The sequence below is a fragment of the Urocampus carinirostris genome, chromosome 1, assembly GCF_059441175.1.
Source record: "Urocampus carinirostris isolate Australia breed hairy pipefish chromosome 1, RoL_Ucar_1.0, whole genome shotgun sequence".
In the NCBI taxonomy this organism is placed as follows: Eukaryota; Metazoa; Chordata; class Actinopteri; order Syngnathiformes; family Syngnathidae; genus Urocampus; species Urocampus carinirostris.
In genome coordinates, this window is record NC_142349.1 from 48013622 (window position 1) to 48031995 (window position 18374).

The 18374-nt window shown below is 42.2% G+C and overlaps 1 protein-coding gene across 4 annotated transcripts in view; it reads left to right on the plus strand.

Annotated features, from left to right (window-relative positions):
* Positions 1 to 374: 374 nt before the first annotated feature.
* Positions 375 to 18374, plus strand: part of LOC148374962 (ubiquitin carboxyl-terminal hydrolase 22-like) — a 41627-nt gene continuing 23627 nt past the window's right edge. Inside the window, exons 1-2 of one of the 4 annotated variants that reach the window (XM_088342995.1) lie at positions 375 to 924; positions 1438 to 1470. In XM_088342995.1, the coding sequence (XP_088199121.1) occupies positions 805 to 924; positions 1438 to 1470 (153 nt within the window). In that variant the 5' untranslated portion in view covers positions 375 to 804. The remainder of the gene's footprint in view (positions 925 to 1437; positions 1471 to 18374) is intronic. The other 3 variants (XM_088343008.1, XM_088343002.1, XM_088343016.1) reach the window with 3 other exon arrangements.

Consider the following 18374-nt stretch of genomic DNA (forward strand, 5'->3'; position numbering starts at 1 on the left):
TACGCGGTCGCAACATCGTGCCCACTCTTTGGTGATTGAAATGTGCACACCTCATATCATAGGGGCGCCTACTATCCATAATGCAAGTGGCCGCTAGATGGCAGGTTTGAATTAAGTTTAACTGAGCAATAATGGGAGTTCAGGACACCTTTTGGTGAATTTTACGAACACAGTTTTCGTGTACTTACATGGAATTAAATATGACAACATGGCACTCGTGTGAATAGCAAATATTCAAATGATATATATATTTTTTAAATCAACAGTTCAAATTGAGCAAACCCCGCTCGTCCGGTGCGACGCGGAAACGAAACGAACGTTTCCAAAACATTCAACAACGTCGTTGTAGTGACGTCACCCTTTGTCCTGACCAATCACGGCGCACGCTTGCCAGGGCATTGTGAAGGAATAGTTGAAGTGTTAGCAGGCAGGCTAAAGTGGAAAAAGAAAGCCTTGTATCCTCGGAGCGCAAGTGGTAGTGGTTTCGATAAAGCTTTCGGATTATTTGGCAACTTGTCAACACAGCAACAAGTCCTGACTACTCGACTCCGAGGAGACTCTGCAACCATGTTTCCGGGCTAACGTGCAAGACGGTGTTTAGTCAGATGCCATAGGAGAGCGTTTTTGGATACGACATCGCTTGTCCCGTTTCCAAGCGGAAACCATTTCTCGACGGATAGTTGTAAGAGGAGGCGGGCTGGAGTGGAGGGCAGCTAAGGCTAGCTGGCTAGCTCAAGCCAGACATCCCAAATAGTTTTTGGACGCTGGCACCCGGCAAACCATAACTTGAATGGTTTGTCTGACATGAGTCCGGCCGGGTGCTCCCATGTGAACGGTTATAAAGTGGACAATTGGAAGCAAAACCTCCGCGTCATATACCAATGCTTTGTTTGGGGTAGCACCGCTGAAACCAGGAGACGCAAGGTAAACACAACATCGTGTGAAGTAACGCTTGCTTGCGCTGCTCTATTCTGCAACTGTGAAGTTAATGTCAACCAAAGGGTGGGGGGGGGGGGGGGTGGTCGCATTGCACGAGCGCAAAATGATGAGCCGCGCCGCGAATCAGTGGACGTGCTGAAACAACAACGTCGCTACTAATTAGCCTATCCGCCGGTCCAGCAACACAACACTTATTGTTCAAGCGACTCATCATTCACGTTTATCTTGGCGAGGGCAATCCGCCGCAACTCTAAAAACGTTTAGATTTTAAGAGGAAGATAAGGGGGCACGGGGACCATTACATTTAACAAAACCCATTGTGTATTCGCTAGGTTTACAACAAACACTCATGACCACTCACTTTCCATCAATGTAGTCTGTCGTTCCCCCCATTTCGGATGTGTGTGTGTGTGTGTGTGTGTGTGTCGTATTAATGATTTTCTAAAAGTTGCGATGTGCAGCCTTGTGTCACACGTGTATTTTGTTGTGATAAACTAGGTACTTCAGGGTGATGCGGGATGGACCGAGATGGTAAGTTCATTCTTATTCTCCTTACCTCTCTAACACTGACTTGACCCTCTTAACAAACATTTGCTTCCCTTTGAATTGTATTCTCACATACTCGCCTCCTCTCCCCCTAAACGAATGAATCCCCTTGTTTGCCCTGTCATTCTTTCATGTGTTTCTGTGGTTCTTTTCATGTACTATGTTGTTATCTTACATCACAAAGTCAAAGGCATGACATGGAGAGTAATCTGATTTTATTTTACAGTAGATAGATAAATACTTTATACATCCCCGTAGGGAAATTCACACTTCCAGCAGTCTCCTTTGTTGTTTATTAACAGATTAAGAGGATGCCCTCGGGGTGCTTTGTTGTAGTTTAGCCACACCGGAGTGGATGACGTCATACGGCTAGTCCAAATGTTCGACGTCCCCGCGGCAGACGGAAATCTTTGTGCCCAGGGATACACCACCTCGTGTTAGCGAGTCCACCTACTCTCCGCTTCCCGCAGGCTTTCGTGTCTCTCTCTAACAGCTCTGAAGCCGGATAGCTCCGGTTAGCGCCACGTTAGCGTCCAGGACCTGGACGTGAGCCACGTTTCCGTAAAACACAGCAAACTGCACTCCCTGTGCGCTTTGATGTTTTTCACCAGCACAGCCAGTTCGTCGGTCTTATTTGGTAGAGAGTTCACATTTACCATGATTACGGACGGTACCGAAGACTTATAACGCCGCTAGCCGGTTAGCTAGCTCCGGCTCTGTATCCACGATAGGGATTGAACTATTGAACTATAGAAGAGATACTGTATGACATAATGAGCAGTGCAGACTGACAATCAATTTTCTCCTTTTGACAATATTTTTTCCTCTTGATACTTCTACTAGATGTTCTATGTGTTTACTGTGCATTGTCGATTTTATTTTTCAAAAATACTGGGCAGAACAGCACACCTGAGGTGAAATCATCTGCACACAGTTGTTAGAATCTGGATTTGAATGTGATCCCTACCCACTATAACGTTCACCATCTCAAGCTCATGTTAAAAAACCTTTTACACAATCAATATTTTCCATGAATGTGACTGTGAGTACAGTATTATGTGAATTTGCCTCCTTGAGATGGGTGAATCTGCTCCCTGAAGACCTGCATGTTTGTGAGGTTTTTCTCCTTATAGATTATTCAAACTACTACAATGATTTTTAAGCTTTTACAAATCCTGCTGATGAGCTGATCTCATAATTCAGCTTCTCTTGCATGAGAATAACTTTCAAAACATTAGGGCTATAGTCTTAGAGGATTTGTCCGTTCCTAGTCTATAGGTGGCCATGTGATTGAAACGCAACCAGTTCAGTCTGTATCCCATGTTTTTCCTCAAAATTAGATGGAATTAACCTTTCACTGAGGGATCAAATCTAACGTTATTTGAAAATTTTCAATAAACAAGATTTCATTTTGTACTGATATCGTGGTTCTGAACAAACATAAGGCAACGTTGTATTTGGGATTAGGATGTGTTGCTGTGACAAAGGAAAAAATATGTGAGGAGTGGCGGGGAACATGACACCAACTGTAGACTAATATATATGTACGATGCTTTAAATAATGTACCTCAAGAATGACCCTTTTGAGCAAAACTACAAGAACAGGCAAAAAGTTTAACTTGGCTTCATGATGTTCACTAGTTGAAACAAGTGTTGCCTTGCCAAATGTTTGTCTCGAGATGTTGCATTATACTACGTATCAGAGTATTGTGGAAAAAATTGCTCCCTTTTATCGAAGAATCACAGTGGATCAGTCCCCGATTAATATTGTTGTGAATGTGGCGGGGTGAAGCAAAATTCAAACCCAGCAGTTGCCTGGTTAGTCTGTGGTAGGCTAAAATAGCTTTTTCTCCACTGATGGTATATACCCCACCCTACTCAACTCAAACTTTCCTAGCAATTCCTCACCTGCCCCAATGACATACCTAGATAGATAGATAGATAGATAGATACTTTATTCATCCCCTAAGGGAAATTCACATTTCCAGCAGCATCCCTGAGCTGAGAACAGTACAATAATAAGCCAAAAGAATACAATATACAAATACCCAGTGTGACGTGCAAATGCCCACCGTAGCGTGTTATATAGAGTAACTAAATAGTGCTACACAGAATACATATTGCAGTAAGATTCGGTAATATCCAATGTAGGTGGTGTGGTTTAATGTGGGCCTTAACTCTGCCGGGTGGAGTTAAAGAGCCTCATGGCATGAGGAAGAAAAGATCTCTTCAGTCTGTCCGTAGTACAAGACAGTGACAGCAGTCTGTCGCTGAAACTGCTCTTCTGTCTGGAGATAATGCTGTGTAGTGGATGCGATGGATTGTCCATGATTGACCTCAGCTTTTTCAGTGCTCGTCTCTCAGCTACTGTTGTTAGGCTGTCCAGCTCTTTGCCTACAACAGAGCTCGCTTTCCTAGCCAGTTTATTGAGACGAGAGGCATCCTTCTTGACGCTGCCTCCCCAACACGCTGCCGCATAGAAGAGGGCGCTTGCCACTACTGTCTCATAGAATATTTTCAGGAGCTTTTTGCAGATGTTGAAGGAGGCCAGCCTTCTGAGGAAGTAAAGTCGGCTTTGCCCTTTCCTACATAGAGCTTCTGTGTTGGCAGTCCAGTCCAGTTTGTTGTCCAGCTGCACACCCAGGTATTTGTAGGTCTGGACAAATTCTACACATTCTCCCTTGATGGTTACAGGAACCGGGTGAGTTCTGGTTCTCCTGAAGTCCACCACCATCTCTCTGGTCTTGGTGGTGTTTAGGTGCAGGTGGTTTGCGTCGCTCCATCGGACAAAGTCCTGAATCAATGTCCTGTACTCCTCCTCCTGCCCGTTTCTGATACATCCCACGATTGCAGTGTCGTCGGCAAACTTTTGCACATGGCAGGACTCAGAGTTGTACTTAAAGTCCGATGTATATAGAGTGAATAGGAACGGAGAGAGAACGGTCCCCTGCGGAGATCCTGTGCTGCTAACCACAGTGTCCGATGTACAGCCCCCCTGTTTCACATACTGGGGTCTGCCTGTCAGGTAGTCAGTAATCCATTCTACAAGGTGTGAGCTAACTCCCATCTCTGTCAGTTTCCTACTCAGTAGCAGAGGCTGTATGGTATTGAAGGCACTGGAGAAGTCAAAAAATGTAATCCTCACAGCCCCCTTCGCCCTATCCAGGTGAGAGAGGGATCGGTGTAACATGTATACTATAGCATCCTCCACTCCCACCTTCTCCTGGTAAGCAAATTGCAGTGGGTCGATGGCGTGACGGACCTGTAGCCTCAGGTGGTGCAGCAGCAGCCGCTCCATGGTCTTCATCACATGTGATGTCAAGGCGACCGGCCTGAAGTCGTTGAGTTCCTCAGGTCTTGATTTCTTTGGGACTGGGATGATGCAGGATGTTTTCCACAGCTGAGGGACCCTCCCCTGTTCAAGGCTCAGGTTGAAGATGCGCTGTAGTGGGTCTCCTAGCTCAGACGCACAGGCTTTCAGCAGTCGGGGGGATACTCCATCCGGACCAGCTGCCTTGCTGGTTCGTAGCCTTCTCAGCTCTCCACACACCTGGGCTGAAGTTATTTTTAGTGGGGGGATGTCTTCCATGCTAGTGTCCAGAGGGGGAGGGGGAAGGACAGCTGCATTACTCAGGGGTGAGGATGTGGCGGAGTGGTCAAACCTGTTGAAAAAGTTGTTTAACTGGTTGACTCGCCCCACATCTATATCCTCCACAGCCACACCCTGCTTGGTGCTGCAGCCAGTAATTGTTTTCATCCCTTCCCACACCTCCTTCATGTTATTGTTCTGCAGCTTTTTCTCCAACTTCCTCCTGTACTGCTCCTTCCCTTTCCGGAGCTGGACTTTGAGCTCCTTCTGTACTCGTTTTAGCTCCTGCTGATCACCATTTTTAAAGGCCCTCTTCTTTTGGTTCAGAAGGCACTTGATGTCGCTCGTGATCCAGGGCTTGTTGTTGGCATAGCAGCGTACAGTCTTTATAGGAACAACATTGTCCATGCAGAACTTAATGTAGTCAGTAGTGCAGTTTGCCATCTCATCAATGTCCCCACTGTTGGACCCTAGCAGGACATCCCAGTCCGTACATCCAAAGCAGTCTCTCAGAGCCTGCTCTGCCTCGGTGGACCATTTTCTAAAAGAGCGTGTGGTTGTTGGTAGCCTCCTCACTTTTGTTTTGTACTGTGGTTTAAGCAGAATGAGGTTGTGGTCTCCTTTTCCAAGGGCAGGCAGTGGTTTAGCGCTGTATGCATTTTTTATATTCGCATACAGAAGGTCAATAGTCCTATTTCCCCTGGTCTTGCAGTTCACATACTGGACGAAAGATGGCAGTGTCTTATCAAGAGTCACGTGGTTGAAGTCCCCAGAGATTAACATTGCAGCCTCCGGTGTTGTGTTTGAAGTTTTGCCACCGCGGAGTGGATGACGTCACACGCTACTTCCGCATCAGCGCGCGGTGGGATGTAAACAATGACAGCAATGGCGTGTCCGAACTCTCTGGGCATGTAATAGGGACGAAGACTTACAGCCAAAAGTTCGACATCACGGCAGCAGATAGAAAGCTTTGTTTTTACATGCCCGGGGTTACACCACCTCGTGTTCACGTAGATAGCCAGTCCCCCTCCTTTGCGCTTCCCACTGACTTTTGTCTCTCTGTCAGCCCGAACAGCGCAGAAGCCGTTTAGCGCGATGTTAGCGTCCGTGATGCTAGACGTAAGCCACGTTTCCGTAAAGCAAAGCAAGCTGCACTCCCTGTATGCTTTGATGTCTTTCACAAGCACAGCCAGTTCGTCGATCTTATTCGGTAGGGAGTTGACATTCCCCATGATTATGGACGGTACCGTGGGCTTATATCGCCACTTCGCCGCTAGCCGCTTAGCCTTTACCTTAGCACCGGTAGGGTCGCCTCACCTCGTTAGGTAAAAGGGGGACCGTGCCGGCTCGAGAATTCTTGAGGTCGAGGAGTAGGTTTCTTGAATATACGTATTTTTGCGAGTTGAAACCCATATCCATAGGATAGAAAGTAATCCAAGTGTTGCAAGGCACTGATAAAGTTAAATAAATAAATAAATCACAAAAGTAGCAAAAATAACACGGGAGCTGCTGGAGTGGCTGCCATTCGTGACGGCGCCGGAAGTAGTGTTATACCTGTAAGCCTATGCTCCACAGTGCTCACAGGCACTGTAATAATAATGGAGAGTGTGATGGGCTTAGGGCTGAAATGAGCAATTAATTTAATAGTCCATTAATCTGACTATTATTTTTTGATTAACCAGATTTAAAACAAAAAACATGCAGACCATTTACCATTTATTCAAATATTGGAATTTTGTGGACAAATAAAAATAGTGCACGAAACAATATTCTACAATACAAAAATCAATATCCATCAAACAAAATGCATACAAGTATATGCTATACACTTGCAAATATATCTATTTATATACATTATAAAGTGCAAAAAAAGGCATCTTTGTTGTTTAAGAGACATGAGCTTTTGGAACAAGAAAAAATGCAAAAAGTAAGCCCCGTATTACTCTTGCTCACTAACTCACTCACTTTGTTCTTTGCTAACTTTGCATTAAAAAAATGTGTGTGTTTGTTGCACATTATTGGTTGTTCCTTTTTGATAATTAGTGGTTTTTAGAGGGTTTTTTTGTGCTGTGCCCAAATAAACTTAATTGCTTCATTTAACTGTGATAAAAAGTATCTTGCTCTCTCTCACACACACACAGTTATAAATAAGCTAACAAGCGAACGCCTGCATTGACCGGGCGACCAGAGACTATAATCCTTACCCAATCACTCAGACTTTGCCAGAAGATTAAAACTTGATGCTCAATCGTACTGCCATTGTTTTAAAGTGGAGTATTTTTGTTTTTATGAAGCACAATTAAAGACTGCTTAAGATAATTTAACTCGAATAAAAAGTATTTCAAACAGTCATTAACCAGCTAACAAGCAAACGCTAACATCAGCAAGCTATCAGACGCGAACGTTACATTTCCACTCTTATAAATGCAAATACAAACCAATAAAATCAAATAATGTGTTGTCTTACCCCGCTAGACTTTGGTCAAACTGTATTGTTAGGGTCCTTCATGTTTTCTAAGTTCACTTTACCACTCCCTTTGAAAATAACGCCTAAGTTCGCACTCCACCTCCCTTTGTAATGCTTGCCGACTCGCGCTTTGTGTGATGTCACTGACTCGGCGAGGAGCTGATGCCTTAATCGCGTGACATTATGCAGCAATGAAATTATTCGTTGCCAACCCTTTTGGTCATTGACTAGACTAATCAATTTTATCAATTCGTTTTTGCAGCCATAGATGGGCTACACGTGAAGGTGGTGCCGTTTGTATACCGACAACCATTCGATACATATTCTGGCCAGCCTACTTCTTTTTTTTTTACCAACATCAGTTCTGGGTACTAAAATTGGTGGGCCACGTCAAGGGGAGCCAAGCGACTTTATCTGTGGAACTTACAATTATATCGAGGATAATAAGGAGGACGATAGATATGATCCTTCAAATTGACCAAAAGTAACATAATAAAATTCACTAATCTATTGTAGTTAATTACTTCGAGCTAAGGGCGGCGCATCAGCTGAGTGGGCAGCTTGTCTGCGGCACAGTTCTGAAGGTCATGGGATCAAATCCAGCTAGCAGCCTTCCTGTGCAGAGTTTGAATGTTCTCCCTGTTTGCACCTCTAAATGTCTTTCTAACCCTTGTGGCATGCAGGTACATATTATGCACATTTTGTTTTTTCAATCAAAGTGAGAGCATTAAAAAGTAAACACTTGCTAGCTCAGATTCCCCACATGTTGTGAGAACATGTGGATGTTCAAAATGGCGTTGTGCTGTGATGTACTGGACTGTCTCAGAAAATTAGAATATTGTGATAAAGGTCTTTATTTTCTGTAATGCAATTAAAAAAACAAAAATGTCATACATTCTGGATTCATTACACATCAACTGAACTATTTCAAGCCTTTTATTATTTGAATATTGCTGAATTTGGCTTACAGCTTAAGAAAACTCAAAAATCCTATCTCAAAATATTAGAATATCATGAAAAAGTATACAAGTAGGCTATTCAACTAATCACCTGAATCATCTAATTAATTCGAAACACCTTGCGAGGGTTTCCTGAGCCTTAAAAACACTCAGCTTGGTTCAGTAAACTAAATCACAAGTATGGGGAAGACTGCTGATCTGACTGCTGTCCAGAGGACCATCATTGATACCCTCCATCAGGAGAGTAAGACACAAAAAGAAATTTCTCAAAGAGCAGGCTGTTCACAGAGTGCAGTTTCAAAGCATATCCACAAAAAGTCTGTTGGAAGAGAAAAATGTGGCCGGAAACGCTGCACAACCAAGAGAGATGACCGCAGCCTTAACAAAATTGTGAAGAAGACCCGTTTCCAGAATTTGGGGGAGCTTCAAAGACAGTGGGCTGAAGCTGGAGTCCAGGTATCAAAAGCCACAGTTCACAGACGTGTCCGGGAAATGGGCTACAATAGCCGTATTCCCATGGTCAAGCCACTTCTGAACTCAAGACAACGGAAGAAGCGTCTGACTTGGGCTATGGAGAAGAAGCACTGGACAGTTGCAGAGTGGTCCAAAGTCCTCTTTTCAGACAAGAGCAAGTTTTGCATTTCATTTGGAAGTCAAGGCGCCAGAGTCTGGAGAAAGGCTGGAGAGGAGCAAAATCCAAGTTGCTTGAAATCCAGTGTGAAGTTCCCACAGTCAGCAATGGTTTGGGGAGCCATGTCAGCTGCTGGTGTTGGTCCACTGTGTTTCATCAAGTCCAGAGTAAATGCAACTGTGTACCAAGAGATTTTAGAGCACTACATGCTTCCATCTGCTGAAAAGCTCTATGGAGATGAGGATTTCATTTTCCAGCATGATCTGGCACCTGCCCACAGTGCCAAAACCACCAGTAACTGGTGCACTGACCATGGCATCACTGTCCTTGATTGGCCTGCTAATTCCGCTGACCTGAACCCCATCGAGAATTTGTGGGGTATAGTTAAGAAGAAGATGAAAGACACCAGACCTACAAATGCAAATGAGCTGAAGGCCGCTATCGAAGCATCCTGGGCATCAATAACACCTCAGCAATGCCACAGGCTGATTGCCTCCATGCCACGCCGGATTGATGCAGTAATCCGTGCAAAAGGATTCCCAACCAAATACTGAGTGCATCAATTGACATTTTCAAATGTTTGATTCAGTTTTGCTGTTATAAAATTATTTTTTTACTTGGTCTGAGGAAGTATTCTAATATTTTGAGATAGGATTTTTGAGTTTTCTTAAGCTGTAAGCCAAATTCAGCAATTTTCAAATAATAAAAGGCTTGAAATAGTTCAGTTGATGTGTAATGAATCCAGAATGTATGACATTTTTGTTTTTTTAATTGCATTACAGAAAATAAAGAACTTTATCACAATATTCTAATTTTCTGAGACAGTCCAGTATGTGTTATTGCATTTATGAGCCAACCTCATACTAAACACATAGCATGCTATATTCATTATTTGGACGTATAGACATCCATAATCTTTGACTTATCGTAAACCTGGTGTATTTCAATGCATTTCCCGGGATTTTGGTATTTTTCTCTATAATGCAGTGGAGCCAATTGTATGCAAAGTAAAAATGTTTTTGAGTGGCACCAAAGAATAATAATAATATGATAATAATTTTGCCTGCAATCCACTGACTGCAGCCCCCATGACGCTGATATTGTACACTGTGCCGCATCACGAGCGCAACAAATCTTTTGCATTGCTTTGCAGAAATTTCTGCAATTTTTTTAACTCTCACCTATTATTGGTCAGCTGTTTGATTCAGAGTGGATCGTGACCTCTTTGGAAAAATGTATATCGGGGGGCCAACTCAACCTAGCGACCATTACCTACCAACACTGATTTGGGCAGGATGGAAAAGAAATACTCAACCAACGGAGCACTGCATTTGGTCATGGTGATACAATCCTAACTGGAAGATTTTTTTTTTCTTCTGACACCTCGGGCTACTCCAATGAGGATTTTGGACATGATTGCTTGGCAGAAGGGGGACAAACGGAAGAGGTTTCCGACGACGATGAACCGGGTAAAAATGTGGACGAAGAAGACATAGTGGAGGATCTGGAATGTACAAGTCAAAACACGAGTCCACAAAGAGCCTGTGGAACAAGGAACTGGGTCTTCCGATGTTTGCTGCAACGATGTTCGTTTTCAAGTTTAGGGGGTATATAAGTAAATAATTTAAAATCTACATATGTATAGATAGGTCTGATGCCACCAAACATTTTGAGTTGGGTTCAAGTCAAAAAAGTTATCACACTTTAATGTCATGTCCAAAAAATGTATGTACACTCACATGCATTGTCTTAGGTTTTTGGGGAAACAGCTTTAAAAAAAAAATTAAAAAAAATAAATAAAAGGCATGTATTAAAATATAAACTCGCCTCTTTTTGACTAATACAAAGCTCTAAGGCTGTATGAAATATTCATTTAAGACATTTTATCTTTATGTATGTACAGTTCAGTTAGTTTTGTTCATCGTCACTTTTAGGATATGTACTATCCTAAGGGGGCGGGGGGAAGAATATATAAATGAAAAACTATATGTGAATTGATATGTCTGATGCCATTAAACATGGAATTAAAAAATATTCATACATGGCTAAGTTATTATGCTTTAAGTTCACGTCCAAATAATATACACTGACATACATTGTGCCACCAAAAAATGCATGCCACGAGGGTTAAAGATCAAAGTTAAAAAGTAATAAATAAATCATTAACTCTTTTTTTTAAATAAAGTTTTAAAATGATTGAAAATGAATGCTCAGTGGCATATGACAAGTGGGAGTGAATCTTTTGTTTTAGCAGACTAAAGGTTTTTTAGTGAAGGAAATTCGATAACACACCAAATTTAAGCTTTGTCTGTGTTAACTTGTCTTTTTCTGTATAGTTAAATTATTTGACCATGAATAACAGTTCTAAGCATTCTCTTAGTACATTTTCTTCCCCTCTACAATGAACTTTTGAGCATTTCCTTGCTCGTTAAATATTTATGTGGATATTCAAAATATTATGTTTTTTTAGTGCTCATGTCCACCCAAATGTGTTGTAGGAAAAAAGGACGCACCATTAACAAGTATTGTGTGCAGCTGTAGCCAGCAAGAGGCATTTATGATGTAGGCATTTCAGATTAAAGGACTTACTGTAAATCTTTTTAAAATCAGTTTTGAATGAAAATGCTGAAAAAATATAAGTCTTCTAATTTTCATTATATTCCAGGGTATAAATAAAATGTAACTTTCAACGAACGCTGTGAAAAGGTGAAGTAATTGGCAGCTTTTCTAAAAGTACAGCAGTACCTTTTCATGAGACCCTGCGAGTCAAATAAAAATGCTACAAAGGCGTGTTACAAGGTCGCAAAGCTGATCGCCAAGCACTGCAAACTTTTTCGTGGTGGCCGAATTCATGTAACACTATTAAATGGTAAATGGTCTGCATTTATATAGCGCTTTTCAAGTCAATAAAGACCTCCCAAAGCGCTTTACAATGTGTTTCACACTTACCTATTCACACACACTCACACACCAATTGCGAGTCAGCCATGCAAGGCGCCTACCTGCTTTATTGGGGGCATTAGGGATTCAGTGTCTTGCCCAGGGACACTTTGACGCATAATACTGAGGAAGCGGGAATTGAACATACGACCTCTTGATCTCAAGACGAGCGCTCTACCTCCTGAGCGCCGCCCATTATTATTAATATTACTATTATTCAATTATTATTATTATTACTATTAAAAGTATGCCAGGATGAATTGTCGGCCCTCACACATTTTCAGCTAACCAAGTCTGGCCCGCTCCCTGAAAAGTTTGTACACTCCCGGAACGCATGCAGCTCTTTTCTTTTTCCACCATCTGGCTAATGACCTGTCAATCACTATAGAGGGCCCTGCCATGACAAAAAAACCCAAGAGGCAATCAATCTCCCTTTGACTGGACAATAAACTATTGTATGTTGTTGAAACCTGGCAACTTTGGCATTGAAACGAATCTCTGTCTTCCTAAAATACTTAAAATCAGAAGATTAGTTGTTAGAATGAGATTTTTTTTGGGATGAATTGCCTCACAGCGTACTAATGAATTATTTTTGCTCCCAAATTTACCGAACAAGTCATTTGTTTATTCATTGTCTAACTGTTTATCTTCAAAAGTGTCAAAGGTGTGCTGGATCATATCTTGGCTGACTTCTAGCAACAGAATGGAGACACCCTAGACTTGTTGCCAGCCAAAGGGAGCCTCATAGGCCAATCCCATGTTAATAGTGCCCCTGCTTGATTGGCTTTTCAATATCAGAAACTTCTTTTTAGTTGCAGGGACTTAAGATTCTAAGTCTTGTCCCAGTAAGAGATTATAAATTGTTGTTGAACCTCCCATAATATGCATGCTACACGAGTTGAGTCACTTGTTTTAGGGCTAGGGTGACTGGGCCTACAAATAAAACTGGATTTTATCAGTCAATGGAAAAGATTAGGATTTTAATTTATTTTAAAAATACAACCTAATTAACATACATTTATTTTAAGAAGCTTTAGTAATTGAAAACATGCAAGTGACGTTTACGAGACTTATTTTTAATAACATTTCAAAATGGTTTTAAACCTAGCCCACATTACTTGTGAAATAGGATACGTTACTTGTACTCTTATGCAAAAGTGTCTCGATTGCCTTAATTCACTAGTTAATAACTACTCTATAAAACTTATAAGCAACAGTGTGTGAGAATTTAAACAGTCCTAATCCTCAATTTCACAATGTAGCACATGTTTTAACTGACGGGGTTTGAAATGACTAATTAATCATATTAATTTTTGCCCCTATCTATCGATTTAATTTATGTTACAATTTGCACAGTAGCTAGCCATGCAATAACAGTATTGACGGGATATTATAAAGCAAGAGCTGGGCTGTTTTAAAAGCTTAATGGAAGCTTCACTGATAAGGAGTTTTGCTGACTCACTAAAGTGAAATTTGGGAATTATACCTCAGTCCGGAAAAATGCAGTTTGCAAAAACCAAAAAATCAACTGCTTGTGAGATCCCTATTGGCTGGTGTGCTGTTGTAAGTTACTTTTTTTTGGAGAAAGGATGGCAATTCAACTGTATAACGACTGTTGGTGTCTGATTGCTGGAATGATTATGTATTGTGCAATCTTTTGTTACGGTCACGTTCTCCTGGTTTGCCTGTTTCCAACATGGCGGCGCGTGTTTACGTTGCGGCTGATTGTTACCCGGTTATCCTACTACTTACAACTGTCCTCCTGCTTTCCTTTTTGGATACATGCGTGGCCAATAAGACCTACAGTCGGGAGGAGCTCATCCGACTAGGTGGGTGTCTAAATTTCGACTTTTCGGGCACTTTTTATACCACCCACGACATCCCAAATGAGCTCCAAAGGGACTCGGGTTCGCCCTGCTTTCCCGCTCCACCGAAGAAAAAGAAGAAAAATCGGAGACGAAGACGGCGAAAAGATAGAAAACAGAAGCGAGGATGTCGTGCAGGGAAGCGTGTGAAGTTGATGGAGCAACGACATGAAGATCTGTCTAATCCAACCATCATTTCTTCGTCGATTCTACGAGTAAACCGACAACCGAAGCCCAACGCACACAACCGGCATCTCGTGACGATCTCTACAAAAGCTACAGCTAAGTCAAATGATTCAAAGCTAAAATTTGGTCTTTTGAATGTTAGATCGCTCGCTCCTAAAGCTTTACTTGTAGATAATATTATTCGTGATTATAAACTTAACTGTATTGGTCTCTGTGAAACGTGGTTACGCCCGGATGAGTATTTAGCTCTAAATTATGCTTCTCCCCCAGATTACGAGAGCAGCCATATAGCACGCACGTTGAAAAAGGGTGGCGGTGTCGCGCTAATCTCTGAAAAATCGCTTAAATTTAATCCACGTACCTCTAATAATTACAAAACGTTTGAGGCTCTTGTGATGCGGTCCCCCCTATTGTCAATTGACGTAATAACTATCTATCGCGCACCAGGACCATACACAACTTTCTTAGACGAATTCGCCGAACTTCTGTCTGAACTAGTAACCTACGCAGACAAAATTATTATTATGGGGGACTTTAACATTCATATGAACTCTCCACTCAGTTCACTCACTGTTGCGTTTCAGTCTATAATTGATGCTTTTGGTTTTAATCAACTGGTTGATTTGCCAACCCATAAAGATGGAAACACGCTCGACTTGGTTCTGACTCGAGGAGTTTCAACCTCAAACATGGCGGTGCTATCGTGTACTACAGTTATCTCGGATCATTATTTAGTTACATTTGAGGTGCTAGCTAAATGTAGTACCAAAAAAACAGAAGGATTCACCGGACGCAATATAAGCACAGGCACAGTTTCTGAGCTCTCCGATATTCTTCCAGGAGCAGTTGCGTCCTTTCCTTCATACATAGGCTCCATCGAACCACTCCTAAATGAATTTAACGCTACCCTGGCCAATGCCCTGGATTTAGTTGCGCCCATCCGGCATAAATTACGACCTAAAAGACGCACACCTTGGTTTAATGATGAAACTAGATCCCTTAAACGAGAATGCAGGAAATCTGAAAGAAAATGGCGCGCTACCAAGCTTGAAGTTTTCCATCAAATCTGGTGTGATAGTTTGTTGAAGTATAAAGCGGCCCTGGCCTCTGCAAAATCAGCCTACCTTTCGAAAGTGATTGCGTCACAAAAGAACAATCCCAAGGCCCTTTTTGACACTGTAGCATCACTTACAAGGCAACAGACTATCCCAGATAGCTCCACCCATTCCGCTCACGACATAATGGTCTTCTTTACTAAGAAGATCCAGAGCATACAGGAAGAAATTGCTAAAGACAATATTAATTCAACACATAATAAAGCACTCAAATCCCTAGATGCACGACATGGTGGCTGTCCAGGGACTTGGTCCCATTTTAGTGAACTGTCACTCGAAAATCTTAAACAGATGGTGAATACTGCCAAACCGACGACTTGCCAGTTCGACCCACTTCCAGGTTCACTTATTAAAGGTCTCTTTGGCGTTCTTGCACCTTCAGTTCTAAATATTTTAAACATATCACTCGCCTCTGGTGTAGTTCCAGCTGCTTTTAAGTCCGCTGTCATTAAACCCACACTGAAACGACCCAACCTAGATCCAGAAAACTTATGTAATTATAGACCTGTGTCAAACCTACCGTTTCTTTCTAAAATACTTGAAAAAGTAGTGGCACAGCAGCTGAATGATTTCATGTCCGATAACAATCTCTTTGAATCGATGCAATCAGGATTCAGGGCTAACCACTCTACTGAGACAGCTCTGATAAAGGTAACCAATGATCTCCTACGGGCAATGGACTCGGGCGCATCATCACTTTTGCTGCTGCTGGACATTAGTGCTGCATTTGACACAGTGGACCATATTATCTTGCTAGAACGGTTGGAAAAATGGATTGGTCTCTCAGGAAACGTCCTATTATGGTTCAGATCTTACCTCTCAGATAGGACACACTGCGTTAAATATGGCGAATTGACATCTGAGCCATTTAGTGTAACTTGTGGTGTTCCGCAGGGTTCAGTGCTTGGCCCCCTTCTCTTCAGCATTTATATGCTTCCACTAGGTGATATTATTCGCAAGTATAACATCAGTTTCCATTGTTACGCAGATGACACTCAACTCTATCTCCCGATGGAGGAATCTACCACACTAAACTGTGGAACTTTGGAGGCCTGCCTCACTGAGATAAAAGAGTGGATGTCACTCAATTTCCTGCGTCTTAACCCTGAAAAGACTGAAATGTTAGTAATTGGTCCTTCTAAGTCCCGTGACTTATTCTCTAAAACCGCAGTGAACTTGGACAATTGCCACATCACACAGAGTGACTCACTTAAAAATTTAGGTGTCATTTTCGACCCTGATCTGTCCTTTCAAACACATGTGAAGAAAATTACTAGAACCGCTTTCTTCCATCTCCGTAACATTGCTAAAATTCGTCCTATACTTTCTCAGTCGGATGCGGAAATCATAATTCATGCGTTTGTTACCTCCCGTCTCGACTACTGTAATGCACTACTTTCCGGTCTTCCGATGACCAGACTCAAGAGTCTTCAGCTGGTACAAAATGCTGCAGCGAGGCTTTTAACAAGGACAAAAAAGTATGATCACATCACCCCAATTTTGGCTAACCTGCATTGGCTCCCTGTTAGCCTAAGATGCGATTTTAAGGTTCTCCTACTACTATACAAAATCATACATGGACTTTCCCCCTCGTATCTTTCAGATCTGATCTGCCCTTATGTCCCGGCTCGAAGCCTTCGTTCCGAGAGCGCCGGTCTCCTGGTGATCCCAAGAGCCAAGAAGTGTTCCGCTGGTTCGAGAGCGTTCTCCATCCGGGCACCGGTGTTGTGGAATGCTCTTCCCCCTGATATCCGATCTGCAACCTCGGTGGAAATGTTTAAATCTAGGCTTAAAACTCACTTCTACTCTATAGCATACGAGTAACCTAATCTTCTTATATGTAATAACTTGTGAAGCCCTTAGAGACTAATTGTGATTAAGGGCTATACAAATAAAAATGACTTGACTTGACTTGACTGTGCAGTAATCTAAACCTAACTGCCTACTTTAGTCTCCCTTTCTTCTATTGGTGGTTGTGGAGTTTTCACACTTCATTAGTCTGTATTGCAGCAGCATTCTGCTAGTGCTCCTCTTCAAATACAGGACTGTCTCAGAAAATTAGAATATTGTGATAAAGGTCTTTATTTTCTGTAATGCAATTAAAAAAACAAAAATGTCATGCATTCTGGATTCATTACACATCAACTGAACTATTTCAAGCCTTTTATTATTGTAATATTGCTGAATTTGGCTTACAGCTTAAGAAAACTCAAAAATCCTATCTCAAAATATTAGAATATCATGAAAAAGTATACAAGTAGGCTATTCAACTAATCACCTGAATCATCTAATTAACTCAACACCTTGCGAGGGTTTTCTGAGCCTTAAAAACACTCAGCTTGGTTCAGTAAACTAAATCACAAGTATGGGGAAGACTGCTGATCTAACTGCTGTCCAGAGGACCATCATTGATACCCTCCATCAGGAGGGTAAGACACAAAAAGAAATTTCTCAAAGAGCAGGCTGTTCACAGAGTGCAGTTTCAAAGCATATCCACAAAAAGTCTGTTGGAAGGGAAAAATGTGGCCAGAAACGCTGCACAACCAAGAGAGATGACCGCAGCCTTAACAAAATTGTGAAGAAGAGCCGCTTCCAGAATTTGGGGGAGCTTCAAAGACAGTGGGCTGAAGCTGGAGTCCAGGTATCAAAAGCCACAGTTCACAGACGTATCCGGGAAATGGGCTACAATAGCCGTATTCCCATGGTCAAGCCACTTCTGAACTCAAGACAACGGAAGAAGCGTCTGACTTGGGCTATGGAGAAGAAGCACTGGACAGTTGCAGAGTGGTCCAAAGTCCTCTTTTCAGACGAAAGCAAGTTTTGCATTTCATTTGGAAGTCAAGGCGCCAGAGTCTGGAGAAAGGCTGGAGAGGAGCAAAATCCAAGTTGCTTGAAATCCAGTGTGAAGTTCCCACAGTCAGCAATGGTTTGGGGAGCCATGTCAGCTGCTGGTGTTGGTCCACTGTGTTTCATCAAGTCCAGAGTAAATGCAACTGTGTACCAAGAGATTTTAGAGCACTACATGCTTCCATCTGCTGAAAAGCTCTATGGAGATGAGGATTTCATTTTCCAGCATGATCTGGCACCTGCCCACAGTGCCAAAACCACCAGTAACTGGTGCACTGACCATGGCATCA